Genomic DNA, 15,624 nt, shown 5'->3' with positions numbered 1-15,624 from the left:
AACTGCAAAATGAATTTATGTTCTCAGAAGTCAAGCTATTGGCTATGCTTATTGGGGGGGAATGGTGGATTAAAGGTGACATAAGGGGGCCTTGTGGCATATTGGTGATACTCTGTTTCTTGATCTTGGTCCTGGTTACATGAGCATGTTTAATTTGTGAAAATGTATATAGCTGTACAGTTATGTTTACTTTTCTCTATATATGTTATACTTAAATAACAAGTTAAAGAAAAATAATAGTAACTTAAAGCAAAATGTAACTATAGGGTGTTCTCAGCTTCTCATGGAAGATTTATGGTAGTCCACATGTTTAGCTTTCAGTCAAATGTAACACATTTTGAACACTCATTATAGGCAATAATTGGAATGAATTTAGGTAATTCATTTCATCCGCGCCTCAAATGAAAATAGCTTGGGTGAGTACTCATGACTATAAAGGTGAAATATACACATGTGAAAATTCAGAAAAGTAGAAAGAAGAAAGTTAAAATCACTCTGAAGTTCGACCACTTAGAGATAACCACCACAAATACTTTTTATGATCATCCTTTTCCAGATATATTTCTCTCTGTTTTTGTATTTATACCCAAACGTTTGTTTGTAAGTGAGTCATACTAGTCTTGCTGCTGATTTTTGTTTTTATTGTAAAATTTACATAAAATAAAGCTGACCATTGTAACCATTTTTAAGTGTACAGTTCAGTGGCAGTAAGTGCATTCATAATGTTGTGCAACCATCATCACTATCCATCTCCAGATCTTTTTCCTCATCCATACTGAAACTCTGTACCTATTAAACAATAACTTCCTATTTCTCCCTACCCCCAGCCCCTAGTAACCACTATTCTACTTTCTGTATCTAAGTATTTGACTATTCTAAGTACCTCATATAGGTAGAATCAAATATTTGTCTTTGTGTCTGGCTTATTTCACTTACCATAATAGTTTTAAGATTCATCCATGTTGTAGCAGGTATCAGATATTCATTCCTTTTTAAGGCTGAGTAATATTCTGTTGTCTGTATATACCATATTTTATTTATACACTCATCTGCTGATGGACATTTAGATTGTTTCTACCTTTTGGCTATTGTGAATAATGCTGCTATGAAGATGGATGTACAGATATCTGTTTTGCTTCCAATTCTTTTCAGTACTTTTGCATACATAAACGAAATCATTACTGGATCAAATAATAATAGTATTTTTAATTTTAGGGGGAACCATTTACTGTTTTCCATGGCCATTTTACATTTCTGTCATCAAGAGCTAGGCTACTCAAAAGTAGCTGTATATATGAGGGAATATGGAAGTCACTGTGCTTGCCCAGGGAATGGTACAGGCTCATAAAATAGCTCAGAAGACCTTGAGTTTATACCTTGTGCTGATCTTTACCACAGAAACCCTATGCCAATTTTAGAAAACAAAACTAAACCTGACGAGCCCTGGGGAAGAGGCAGCATCTGATCTCCAGAGTTATCACATTAGAAGATTCAAACATTCAGTAAAATCAAAGAAACAGGAAAATATGGCCTCCTCAAAGCAGGGAAAAATAAGTCACTAGAAACTGTTGCTGAGAAAGACTAGATGGTAGATTTTCTAAACAAAGACTTAAAGCACGTATCTTACAGATGTGCAAAGAACTAAAGGAAGAGGTGGATTAAGTTAAAAAAAAATGGGAACAAAATGGAAATATCAATGGAAAGATAGAAAACAAGAAAAGAAACACCAAAATTCTGGAGCTGAAAAGTGTAATAACTGAAGTGAAAACCTTACTTGAATGATTCAAAAGCATATTTGAGCAGGTAAAATAATCAGCAGACTTCAAAATAGAACAATTGAAAATATGAAGTCTGAGGAACAGAAGAAAAAACTGAGACTGGCTGCATAATCCTAACGCTTTGGGAGGCTGAGGCAGGTGTGTTGCTTGAGGCTGGGAGTTTGAGACAAGCCTGGGCAACATGGCAAAACCTCATCTCTGCAAAAAATAAAAACAAAAATTAGCTACGTGTGGTGGTATATGCCTGTAGTCCTACCTACCCAGGAGGTTGAGGCAGGATCACTTGAGTCCAGGAGCTTGAGGCTGCAGTAAGCCATGATCATGCCACTGCACTCCAGCCTGGGCAACAGAGCAAGACTCTGTCTATAAAAAAGAAAAGAAAAAAGAAATGGACAGAGCCTAAGAAACCTGTCAGACATCATCAAGTAGACCAACATGCATTGTGGAAATTTTAGGAGAAAAGAGAGAGAAAGGTGCAGAAAGAGTATTTGAAGAAATGGCTGAAAACTTCCTAGATTTGATGAAAGATATGAATATAAACATCCAAGAAGTTCAGTGAACTCCAGGTAGGATAAACTCAAGTGAGATCTTGCCAAGAAAGACACATTATAATCAAACTGTAGAAAGCCATAGACAATGAGAAAATCTTAAAAGGAGCAAGAGAGAAACATCTTGTCACATACAAAGGATCCTCATAAGATTTTAGAATATTTCTCATCTGAAACATTAGAGGCCAGAAAGTAGTGGGTTCAGTCGCTTGAACCCAGGGGACGGAGTTTGCAGTGAGCTGAGATCTTGATACCACTGCACTCTAGCCTGAGTGATAAAGTGAGACTCAAAAACAAAGAAGCTCATGCAAATTCACATTAGAGTGTTATAAGTTTAGGATGTTAAGTGTAATCCCTGTGGTATCCACAAAGAAAATGGCGATATAAAAGGAAATAGGAAGGGAATTAAAACATTTCATTATAAAAAAAATCAAGTAAATACACAAGAAAACATTAATGCAGGAAATAAGAGACAAAATAGCTATGACATACAGAAAATAAATGACAGGTTGGCAGAAGAAAATTTGTCCTTATCAAGAATTCCTTTTTTTTTTTTTTTTTTGAGATAGGGTCTTGCTCTGTCACCCAGGCTGGAGTGCAGTGGCATGACACAGCTCACAGCAGCCTCGACCTCCTGGACTGTAGCAATCCTCCCATCTCAGCCTGCCAAGTACCTGGGACTATAGATGCATGCCACTGCACCAGCTAGTTTTTGTATTTTTTGTAGAGATAGGGTTTCATCATGTTGCCTAGGCCAGTCTGGAACTCCTGGACTCAAGCAATCCTGCCTTGGCCTCCCAAAGTGCTAGGATTACAGGCATGAACTACTGTGCCCAGCCCACAGTAATTACTTTGAATGTAAATGGATTTAAAGTCTCCAATCAAATAACAGACATTGGCAGAATGGATTTTACAAAACATAATCTTATATTTAAAAACATATATGCTGTCTACAAGAGTAAGACTTTAACCCAAAAATGCAAATAGATTGAAAGCAAAAGGATGGAAAAAGATATTTTATGGACATAGTAAGTAAAAGACAGCAGAAACGGCTATGTTATTATCAGATAAAACAGACTTTAAATAAAGATTATATGAGACAAAGAAGGATATTATATATTAATAAAAGATTAAATACAGCAAGAAGATAAAACAAGTGTACATATTTTTGTATATAATAACAGACTGTCAAAACATATGCAGCAAAAGTGGACAGAATTAGAGAAATAGTTCTTCCGTAATAGTTAGACAATACCCCACTGTCAACAATGGGTCTATTAACTAGATAGGAATTAGGTAGGAAAACGGGGTCCTGAAGAATGAAGGCAGAGCACAGTGGCTAACACCTGTAATCCTAGCACTTTGGGAGGCTGAGGCAGGTGGATCACCTGATATCAGGAGTTTGAGACCAGCCTGGCCAACATGGCAAAACCCCGTCTCTACTAAAAATACAAAAATTAGCTGGGTGTCATGGTTTGTGCCTGTAATCCCAGGTACGAGAGGCTGAGATAGGCAAATCGCTTGAACCTGGGAGGTGGAGGTTGCATTGAGCCGAGATTGTGCCACCACACTCCAGCCTGGGAGACAGAGCGAGACCCCATCTCAAAAAACAAACAAACAAACAAAAACGGAAATAAAACAATTAGATCTAAAGATGTATACAGAATACTACCCAACAGCAAAATACACATTCTTCTCACATATACATGAGACGTTCTTTAGGACAGACCATATGTTAGACTTAAGTCTCAGTCAAATGTAAAAGATATATAAGCTATCTTCTCTGACCACAACAGGATGAAATTAGAAATCAGTAACAGAAAGAATACTGGAAAATTCACAAATGTATGGAAATTAAGCAACACATTCTTAACCAATGGGTGAAAAAGGAAATCACAAAGGAAATTAGAAAATACTTACAGACAAGTAAAAACCAAATCAGAACATACCAAAAGTTAGACGGTGCCGCAAAAGCAACACTCAGAGGAAAATTAATAGCTATAAATGCTTACATTAAGAATGAATGCCAGGTGTGGTGGCTTAATCCCAACACTTTGGGAGGCCAAAGCGGGCAGATCACTTGAGCCCAGGAGTTTGAGGCCAGCCTGGGCAACATGGTGAAACCTGTCTCTATCAAAAATGCAAAAATTAGCTAGGTGCTGTAGTCTATGGGTAGTCACAACTACTTGGGAGGCTGAGGTGGGAAGATTGCTTGAACCCAGAGGCAGAAGTTACAGTGAGTTGTGATGGTGACCCACCTTGCACTCTAGCCTGGGTGACGGGAGTGAAACCATGTCTCAAAAAAAAAAAAAAAAAAACCTCAGGTGAATAACCTAGCTTTCAACTTAAAGGAAATAGAACAAGAACAAACTCAACCCAAATCTAGCAGAATGAAGAAAATAATAAAGATAAAAGCAGAGACAAACAGAACAGAAAAAGAATAGAGCATTAACAAAGTCCATAGTTGGTTCTTGAAAAAGACAACAAAATGTATACACCTTAACTAGATTGACTAAGGAAGAAGAAAAGGTTGAAAGTACTAAAATCAGAGTTGAAAGTGGAGACATTTACTACTGATTCCACAGAAATAAAGATTATAAGAATACTATGGACAATTGTAATAAATTGTGTAACCTAGGTGTGATGGACAAATTACTAGAAACATAAAACTTACCAAGATTAGAACATGAAGAAATAGAAAATATGAACAGATTTATACCTAGCAGGGAGAGTGAATCAGTGATCAAAAATATCTTGACAGAAAAGCCGTGGACCTGATGACTTCACTGGTGAATTCTATCAAACAGTTAAGAACTAACACCAATGCTTCTCAAACTTCAAGAAATTGAAAGAAAACGCTTCCTAATTCATTCTGTGATGCCAGTATTGTCTTGATATAATATCAGACAAAGATGCTGCAAGAAAACTATAGACCAGTACCTCTTACGAACATTGGTGCAAAAATCTTCAATAGAATACTAGCAAACCAAATCCAGCAACACATTAAACACATCATGGCCAAGTGCGATTTATCCTGGAATGCAAGAATGATTCAACATACAAAATTTGATCAGTGTAATATATCACATTAACAGAAAGAAGAGGAAAAGAAACTCACATTATCATCTCGATTGACGCAGAAAAGGCATTTGGCCAAATTCAGCACCTTTTCATGCTAAAAACAACTAGGAATAGAAGGAAATCACCTGAACATAGTAAAAAACCATGTATGAAAAAAACCACAGGGACTATCATAGTAAATGGTGAAAGACTAAAAGCTTTTCCTCTAAGATCAGGAACAAGGCAAGGAGACCCACTTTTGCCACTTCTCTTTAACATAATACTGAACTTGGACAAGAAAAAAATAGTTAAAAGTATCTAAATTGGAAAGGAAGAAGTAAAAATCTGTTTGCTGCTGATACTATAAGTGTAATACCCTAAAGATTTTTCAGAAAAGACCTATTAGAACTAATAAATTCAGTAAAGTAACAGGATATAATATCAGCACCAAAAAAATCAAGTGTATTTCTCTGTATTAACAATGGACAATCTGAAAAGGAAACTAAGAAAACCCATTTTCAATAGCATCAAAAATAATCAAATACTTAGGAATTTACTTAACCAAGGAGGCAAAATACTTGTAAATGAAAATGATGAAATATTACTGAAAGAAATTAGATATAAATAAATGGAAAGATATCTCATTTTCATGGATTGGGAGATTAAATATTGTTAAGATGTCAGTACTACCCAAAGCAATCTTATACATTCATAGTGCTATCCTTATCAAAATCCCAATGACATTTTTTGTAGAAATAGAGATATCTGTCCTAAAATTCTTATAGAATCTTAAGAGACCCTAAATAATCAAAATAGTCTTAAAAAAAGAAAGTTTGACAACTCTCTTCCTGGTTTCAAAAGTTGCTACAAAGCTACAGAGATAAAATCAATGTACTTAAACTGACATAAAGACAGACATATAAACCAATGGAATAATATAGGTATCCAGAAAAACTGTGCCTGTTGTCAACTGATTTTTGACAAGGGTAGCAAGACCATTCAGTGGAGGAAAGGACAGTTCTGAACAAATGGTGCTGGGAAAACTGAATATCCATATGCAAAAGGATTTACTTGGACTTTTACCTAACAATGTATACAAAAATTAACCCAAAATGGATCAAAGACCTAAATGTAAGAGCTAAAACTATGAAACTCTTAGAAAAAAACATAGGACAAAACTTCACAACATGAAGAACAAACTGCTGGGCATGGTGATGTGTGACTGTAGTCCCAGCTACTTCGGAGGCTGAGGCTGGAAGATCAGTTGAGGCCAGGAGTATGAGGCTGTAATGTGCTATACTCATGCCTGTGAATAGCCACTGCACTACACCCTGAGCCACATAGATCCATCTCCAAAAAATAGAGTAGACAAACTGGACTTCATGAAAATAAAAAATTTTCATGCATCTTAAAAAGATTACCTGGGAGGGCACAGTGGTTCACGCCTCTAATTCCAGCACTTTGAGAGGCTGTGGTGGGTCAATTGCTTGAGCCCAGGCGTTTGAGACCAGCCTGGGCAACGTGGCAAAACCCTATCTCTACAAAAAAAGAAAAAGAAAAATTGTATATTAAAAAAATAAGAAAATGTTACCAACAGAGTAAAAACGCAACTCATAGATTGGGAGAAAGCATTTGCAAATCATTTATCTGACGAGAGATTGTATTCAGAATATACACACAACACCTAAAATGCCACAACAATAAAACGACTTGACTCAAAAAGAGGCAAAGGACTTCAATAGACTTTTGGAATTTCTCCAGATAAGCTGTACAGATAGTAAGCACATGAAAAGATGCTCAACATCACTAATCATTGGGGAAATGCAAATCAAAATGACCTCATACCCATTAGAATGACTACTATTAAAACAACAACAAAACCCCCAGAAAATAACAAGTGTTGGTGAGTATGTAGTGAAATTGGAACCTTTGTATACCGTTAGTGAGAATGTACAATGATGTACCATTGTGAATAAAAGGAGGGGGTGGAGCAAGATGGCTGAATAGGAACAGCTCCAGTCTCCAACTCCCAGCGCGAGCGACACAGAAGACCGGTGATTTCTGCATTTTCAACTGAGGTACTGGGGTCATCTCACTAGGGAGTGTCGGACAATCGGTGCTGGTCAGCTGCTGCAGCCTGACCAGCGAGAGCTGAAGCAGGGCGAGGCATCGCCTCGCCTGGGAAGCGCAAGGGGGAAGGGAATCCCTTTTCCTAGCCAGGGGAACTGAGACACACAACACCTGGAAATCGGGTAACTCCCACCCCAATACTGCACTTTGAGCAAACGGGCACACTAGGAGAATATATCCCACACCTGGCCGGGAGGGTCCCACGCCCACGGAGCCTCCCTCATTGCTAACACAGCAGTCTGCGGCGATCTATCCGCAAGGCAGCAGCGAGGCTGGGGGAGGGGCGCCCGCCATTGCTGAGGCTTAAGTAGGTAAAGCTGCTGGGAAGCTCGGATTGGGTGGAGCTCACAGCAGCTCTAGGAAACCTGCCTGTCTCTGTAGACTCCACCTCTGGGGACAGGGCACAGCTAAAAAACAACAGGGGAAGCAGCAGAGGCCTGTGCAGATGCGAACGACTGACAGCTTTGAAGAGAGCAGTGGATCTCCCAACACGGAGGTTGAGATCTGAGAACGGACAGACTGCCTGCTCAAGTGGGTCCCTGACCCCTGAGTAGCCTAACTGGGAGACATCCCCCACTAGGGGCAGTCTGACACCCCACACCTCACAGGGTGGAGTACACCCCTGAGAGGAAGCTTCCAAAGTAAGAATCAGACAGGTACACTCGCTGTTCAGCAATATTCTATCTTCTGCAATCTGTGCTGCTGATACCCAGGCAAACAGGGTCTGGAGTGGACCTTAAGCAATCTCCAACAGACCTATAGCTGAGGGTCCTGACTGTCAGAAGGAAAACTATCAAACAGGAAGGACACCTATACCAAAACTCCATCAGTACATCACCCTCATCAAAGACCAGAGGCAGATAAAACCACAAAGATGGGGGAAAAGCAGGGCAGAAAAGCTGGAAAATCAAAAAATAAGAGTGCATCTCCCCCTGCAAAGGAGCGCAGCCCATCGCCAGCAACGGATCAAAGCTGGTCAGAGAATGACTTTGACGAGATGAGAGAAGAAGGCTTCAGTCCATCAAACTTCTCAGAGCTAAAGGAGGAATTACGTACCCAGCACAAAGAAACTAAAAATCTTGAAAAAAGAGTGGAAGAATTGACAGCTAGACTAATTAATGCAGAGAAGATCATAAACGAAATGACAGAGATGAAAACCATGACACGAGAAATACGTGACAAATGCACAAGCTTCAGTAACTGACTCGATCAACTGGAAGAAAGAGTATCAGCGATTGAGGATCAAATGAATCAAATGAAGGGAGAAGAGAAACCAAAAGAAAAAAGAAGAAAAAGAAATGAACAAAGCCTGCAAGAAGTATGGGATTATGTAAAAAGACCAAATCTACGTCTGATTGGGGTGCCTGAAAGTGAGGGGGAAAATGGAACCAAGTTGGAAAACACTCTTCAGGATATCATCCAGGAGAACTTCCCCAACCTAGTAGGGCAGGCCAACATTCAAATTCAGGAAATACAGAGAACGCCACAAAGATACTCCTCCAGAAGAGCAACTCCAAGACACATAATTGTCAGATTCACCAAAGTTGAAATGAAGGAAAAAATCTTAAGGGCAGCCAGAGAGAAAGGTCGGGTTACCCACAAAGGGAAGCCCATCAGACTAACAGCAGATCTCTCGCCAGAAACTCTACAAGCCAGAAGACAGTGGGGGCCAGTATTCAACGTTCTTAAAGAAAAGAATTTTAAACCCAGAATTTCATATCCAGCCAAACTAAGTTTCATCAGTGAAGGAGAAATAAAATCCTTTACAGATAAGCAAATGCTTAGACATTTTCTCACCACCAGGCCTGCTTTACAAGAGACCCTGAAGGAAGCACTAAACATGGAAAGGAACAACCGGTACCAGCCATTGCAAAAACATGCCAAAATGTAAAGACCATCGAGGCTAGGAAGAAACTGCATCAACTAACGAGCAAAATAACCAGTTAATATCATAATGGCAGGATCAAGTTCACACATAACAATATTAACCTTAAATGTTAATGGACTAAATGCTCCAATTAAAAGACACAGACTGGCAAACTGGATAAAGAGTCAGGACCCATCAGTCTGCTGTATTCAGGAGACCCATCTCACATGCAGAGACATACATAGGCTCAAAATAAAGGGATGGAGGAAGATCTACCAAGCAAATGGAGAACAAAAAAAAGCAGGGGTTGCAATCCTAGACTCTGATAAAACAGACTTTAAACCATCAAAGATCAAAAGAGACAAGGCCATTACATAATGATAAAGGGATCAATTCAACAGGAAGAGCTAACTATCCTAAATATATATGCACCCAATACAGGAGCACCCAGATTCATAAAGCAAGTCCTTAGAGACTTACAAAGACACTTAGACTCCCATACAATAATAATGGGAGACTTCAACACTCCACTGTCAACATTAGACAGATCAACGAGACAGAAAGTTAACAAGGATATCCAGGAATTGAACTCATCTCTGCACCAAGCGGACCTAATAGACATCTATAGAACTCTCCACCCCAAATCAACAGAATATACATTCTTCTCAGCACCACATCGCACTTATTCCAAAATTGACCACATACTTGGAAGTAAAGCACCCCTCAGCAAATGTCAAAGAACAGAAATTATAACAAACTGTCTCTCAGACCACAGTGCAATCAAACTAGAACTCAGGACAAAGAAACTCAATCAAAACCACTCAACTACATGGAAACTGAACAACCTGCTCCTGAATGACTACTGGGTACATAACGAAATGAAAGCAGAAATAAAGATGTTCTTTGAAACCAATGAGAACAAAGATACAACATACCAGAATCTCTGGGACACATTTAAAGCAGTGTGTAGAGGGAAATTTATAGCACTAAATGCCACAAGAGAAAGCAGGAAAGATCTAAAATTGACACTCTAACATCGCAATTAAAAGAACTAGAGAGGCAAGAGCAAACACATTCAAAAGCTAGCAGAAGGCAAGAAATAACTAAGATCAGAGCAGAACTGAAGGAGATAGAGACACAAAAAACCCTCCAAAAAATCAATGAATCCAGGAGTTGGTTTTTTGAAAAGATCAACAAAATTGACAGACCACTAGCAAGACTAATAAAGAAGAAAAGAGGGAGGAATCAAATAGACGCAATAAAAAATGATAAAGGGGATATGACCACCGACCCCACAGAAATACAAACTACCATCAGAGAATACTATAAACACCTCTACGCAAATCAACTAGAAAATCTAGAAGAAATGGATAATTTCCTGGACACTTACACTCTCCCAAGACTAAACCAGGAAGAAGTTGAATCCCTGAATAGACCAATAGCAGGCTCTGAAATTGAGGCAAAAATTAATAGCCTACCCACCAAAAAAAGTCCAGGACCAGATGGATTCACAGCTGAATTCTGCTAGAGGTACAAGGAGGAGCTGGTACCATTCCTTCTGAAACTATTGCAATCAATAGAAAAAGAGGGAATCCTCCCTAACTCTTTTTATGAGGCCAACATCATCCTGATACCAAAGCCTGGCCGAGACACAACAAAAAAAGAGAATTTTAGACCAATATCCCTGATGAACATCGATGCAAAAATTCTCAATAAAATACTGGCAAACCGGATTCAGCAGCACATCAAAAAGCTTATCCACCATGATCAAGTGGGCTTTTTCCCTGGGATGCAAGGCTGGTTCAACATTCGCAAATCAATAAATGTAATCCAGCATATAAACAGAACCAAAGTCAAGAACCACATGATTATCTCAATAGATGCAGAAAAGGCTTTTGACAAAATTCAACAGCCCTTCATGCTAAAAATGCTCAATATATTCGGTGTTGATGGAACATATCTCAAAATAATAAGAGCTATTTATGACAAACCCACAGCTAATATCATAATGAATGGGCAAAGACTGGAAAAATTCCCTTTGAAAACTGGCACAAGACAGGGATGCCCTCTCTCACCACTCCTATTCAACATAGTGTTGGAAGTTCTGGCTAGGGCAATCAGGCAAGAGAAAGAAATAAAGGGTATCCAGTTAGGAAAAGAAGAAGTCAAATTGTCCCTGTTTGCAGATGACATGATTGTATATTTAGAAAACCCCACTGTCTCAGCCCAAAATCTCCTTAAGCTGATAAGCAACTTCAGCAAAGTCTCAGGATACAAAATTAATGTGCAAAAATCACAAGCATTCTTATACACCAGTAACAGACAAGCAGAGAGCCAAATCAGGAATGAACTTCCATTCACAATTGCTTCAAAGAGAATAAAATACCTAGGAATCCAACTTACAAGTGATGTAAAGGACCTCTTCAAGGAGAACTACAAACCACTGCTCAGTGAAATCAAAGAGGACACAAACAAATGGAAGAACATACCATGCTCATGGATAGGAAGAATCACTATCGTGAAAATGGCCATACTGCCCAAGGTTATTTATAGATTCAATGCCATCCCCATCAAGCTACCAATGAGTTTCTTCACAGAATTGGAAAAAACTGCTTTAAAGTTCATATGGAACCAAAAAAGAGCCCTCATTGCCAAGACAATCCTAAGTCAAAAGGACAAAGCTGGAGGCATCACGCTACCTAACTTCAAACTATGCTACAAGGCTACAGGAACTGAAACAGGATGGTACTGGTACCAAAACAGAAATATAGACCAATGGAACAGAACAGAGTCCTCAGAAATAATACCACACATCTACAGCCATCTGATCTTTGACAAACCTGAGAGAAAGAAGAAATGGGGAAAGGATTCCCTATTTAATAAATGGCGCTGGGAAAATTGGCTAGCCATAAGTAGAAAGCTGAAACTGGATCCTTTCCTTACTCCTTATGCAAAGATTAATTCAAGATGGATTAGAGACTTAAATGTTGGACCTAATACCATAAAAACCCTAGAAGAAAATCTAGGACATAGGCATGGGCAAGGACTTCATGTCTAAAACACCAAAAGCAACGGCAGCAAAAGCCAAAATTGACAAATGGGATCTAATTAAACTAAAGAGCTTCTGCACAGCAAAAGAAACTACCATCAGAGTGAACAGGCAACCTACAGAATGGGAGAACATTTTTGCAATCTGCTCGTCTGACAAAGGGCTAATATCCAGAATCTACAAAGAACTCAAACAAATATACAAGAAAAAAACAAACCACCCCATCAAAAAGTGGGCAAAGGATATGAACAGACATTTCTCAAAAGAAGACATTCATACAGCCAACAGACACATGAAAAAATGCTCATCATCACTGGCCATCAGAGAAATGCAAATCAAAACCACAATGAGATACCATCTCACACCAGTTAGAATGGCAATCATTAAAAAATCAGGAAACAACAGGTGTTGGAGAGGATGTGGAGAAATAGGAGCACTTTTACACTGTGGTGGGATTGTAAACTAGTTCAACCATTATGGAAAACAGTATGGTAATTCCCCAAGGATCTAGAACTAGATGTACCATATGACCCAGCCATCCCACTACTGGGTATATACCCAAAGGATTATAAATTATTCTACTACAAAGACACATGCACCCGTGTGTTTATTGCGGCACTATTCACAATAGCGAAGACTTGGAATCAACCCAAATGTCCATCTGTGACAGACTGGATTAAGAAAATGTGGCACATATACACCATGGAATACTATGCAGCCATAAAAAAGGATGAGTTTGCATCCTTTGTAGGGACATGGATGCAGCTGGAAGCCATCATTCTTAGCAAACTATCACAAGAAGAGAAAACCAGACACCGCATGTTCTCACTCATAGGTGGGAACTGAACAATGAGATCACCTGGACTCGGGAAGGGGACCATCACACACTGGGGCCTATCATGGGGAGGGGAGAGGGGGGAGGGATTGCATCGGGGAGTTATACATGATATAAGTGATGAATTGATGAGTGCTGACGAGTTGATGGGTGCAGCACACCAACATGGCACAAGTATACATATGTAACAAACCTGCACGTTATGCACATGTACCCTAGAACTTAAAGTATAATAAAAATAAATAAAATTAAATAAAATTAAAAAGTGCAGCTGTTCCTCAAAAAATTAAAAATAGAATTACCATGTAACCTAACAGTTGTACTTTTAGGCATATGCACAAAAGAAATCAGAGTCTCAAAGACATGTTTGTACATTCATGTTCTTCAGAATAGCTAAAAATTGGAAGTAACCCAAGTGTCCATTGACAGATGAATGGTTAAGTAAAATGTCGTATATACATACAATAGAATATTATTGAGCCTTAAAAAGAAAGTTCTGACGTATGCTACAGCATGGATGAACCTTGAAAATATTATGCTTAGTGAAATAAGCCAGTCAGAAAAGGAAAAATATTCCACTTAAAGGAAGTAACAAGGGTAGTAAAATTCTTTTTTTTTTTTTTTTTTTTTTTTTTTTTTTTGAGGCGGAGTCTCGCTCTGTCGCCCGGACTGGAGTGCAGTGGCCGGATCTCAGCTCACTGCAAGCTCCGCCTCCCGGGTTTATGCCATTCTCCTGCCTCAGCCTCCCGAGTAGCTGGGACTACAGGCGCCCGCCACCTCGCCCGGCTAGTTTTTGTATTTTTAGTAGAGACGGGGTTTCACTGTGTTAGCCAGGATGGTCTCGATCTCCTGACCTCGTGATCCGCCCGTCTCGGCCTCCCAAAGTGCTGGGATTACAGGCTTGAGCCACCGCGCCCGGCCGTAAAATTCTTAAAGACAGAAAATAGAACGGTGGATGCCAGGAGTTAGGGGAAAGGGGAAATAGAGAGTTACTGTTCAGTGGGTGCAGAATTTTAGTTTTGGGAAAGTTGAAAAAAGTTCTGGGCCGGGCGCGGTGGTTCATGCCTGTAATTTCAGCACTCTGGGAAGCCAAAGCAGGCGGATCACCTGAGGTCAGCAGTTCGATACCAGCCTGGCCAACATGGTGAAACCCCATCTCTGCTAAAAATACAAAAATTAGCTGGGCATCGTGGTGGGTGCCTGTAATCCCAGTTACTTGGAAGGCTGAGGCAGAATCACTTGAAACCCAGGGGATGGAAGTTGCAGTGAGCTGAGACCGCACTGTTGCACTCCAGCATGGGCAACGAGTGAAACTCCATCTCAAAAAAAAGAAAAAAGTTCTGGGTGGAGGTGATGGTTGCACAACAATGTGAATGTTACTTTATTCCACTGATTGTACACCTAAAAATGGTTAAGATGGTATATTTTATGTATTTTGCCACAGTTTAAAAATTGGAGAAAACACTAATGATCATAAAGCATATAATAAAGACATATCTTACCTTTAGCTGATGCTGGTATGAGACTTATAATATGTTCAGGCTTTCCTTAAGTTGCAGGTTTCTAGAAATGATTAGTGACTGTATAGAAATTGTACTCTTATGATTGTGGGAATATTACTTATTGATTATTGGAGCAAGCTCTGGAATGCATTTACAGTATTTTTTTTTTTTAAGTTCTTAGGGCCAGTACCAACAAATGTAAGAAGGGTGTTTTGAAATTTTGTCAAGTGTAATAGGATCGTACTTTTCTTTTAAACTACTTTGATGTTGTTTCTGGAAATGATGAATATGTTATTTTGATTTTATGTTTGTCCTTCTATATGTTTTTCTACTTAATAGACACATTTAGATCACAATAAGAATGTATTTGAGTGCCAATAAACCTGACTTACCCTTGATTTTTGGTGTTCTGTTCTAAATTTAGATATCCAAAGAGAAGAAGAAAAAGTGAAACGATCTGTGAAAGATGCTGCCAAGAAGGGCCAGAAGGATGTCTGTGTCGTTCTGGCCAAGGAGATGATCAGGTCAAGGAAGGCTGTGAGCAAGCTATATGCCTCCAAAGCGCACATGAACTCAGTGCTCATGGGGATGAAGAACCAGCTGGGTAAGGCTGCACTTAACCTTACAGTCAGCTTGTAATGCCAGTGTTGCTGTTATTATCAACATGGGTTCCTTGAATAGGAAAAACTCTACTCTGGTTTTTATTCTTTGTATTTTCTTAGTGTTGAGTGTCGTACAAATGCAAAATACAATAATGTTGATTTCTTTTGTTAGTATTTTCTAAATAATAATGAAATCTACATATAAATCTGCTTTGTTTAGAAGTTAGAATGTATTGAACAATGTTATCAAGTG

The 15,624-nt window shown here is 39.0% G+C and overlaps 1 protein-coding gene across 2 annotated transcripts in view; it reads left to right on the top strand.

Annotated features, from left to right (window-relative positions):
• CHMP3 (charged multivesicular body protein 3) overlaps nucleotides 1-15,624 on the top strand; it is a 70,343-nt gene that overhangs the window by 28,887 nt on the left and 25,832 nt on the right. For both annotated transcript variants that reach the window (XM_033175375.1, XM_033175376.1), the window contains one exon: nucleotides 15,194-15,373. In XM_033175375.1, the coding sequence (XP_033031266.1) occupies nucleotides 15,194-15,373 (180 nt within the window). The remainder of the gene's footprint in view (nucleotides 1-15,193; nucleotides 15,374-15,624) is intronic.

This window comes from Trachypithecus francoisi, unplaced genomic scaffold (genome assembly GCF_009764315.1).
Source record: "Trachypithecus francoisi isolate TF-2019V2 unplaced genomic scaffold, Tfra_2.0 Lachesis_group17, whole genome shotgun sequence".
Lineage (NCBI taxonomy): Eukaryota > Metazoa > Chordata > Mammalia > Primates > Cercopithecidae > Trachypithecus > Trachypithecus francoisi.
Note: the sequence above shows the minus strand (reverse complement) of the source record. Positions and strands in the feature narration are given on the sequence as shown.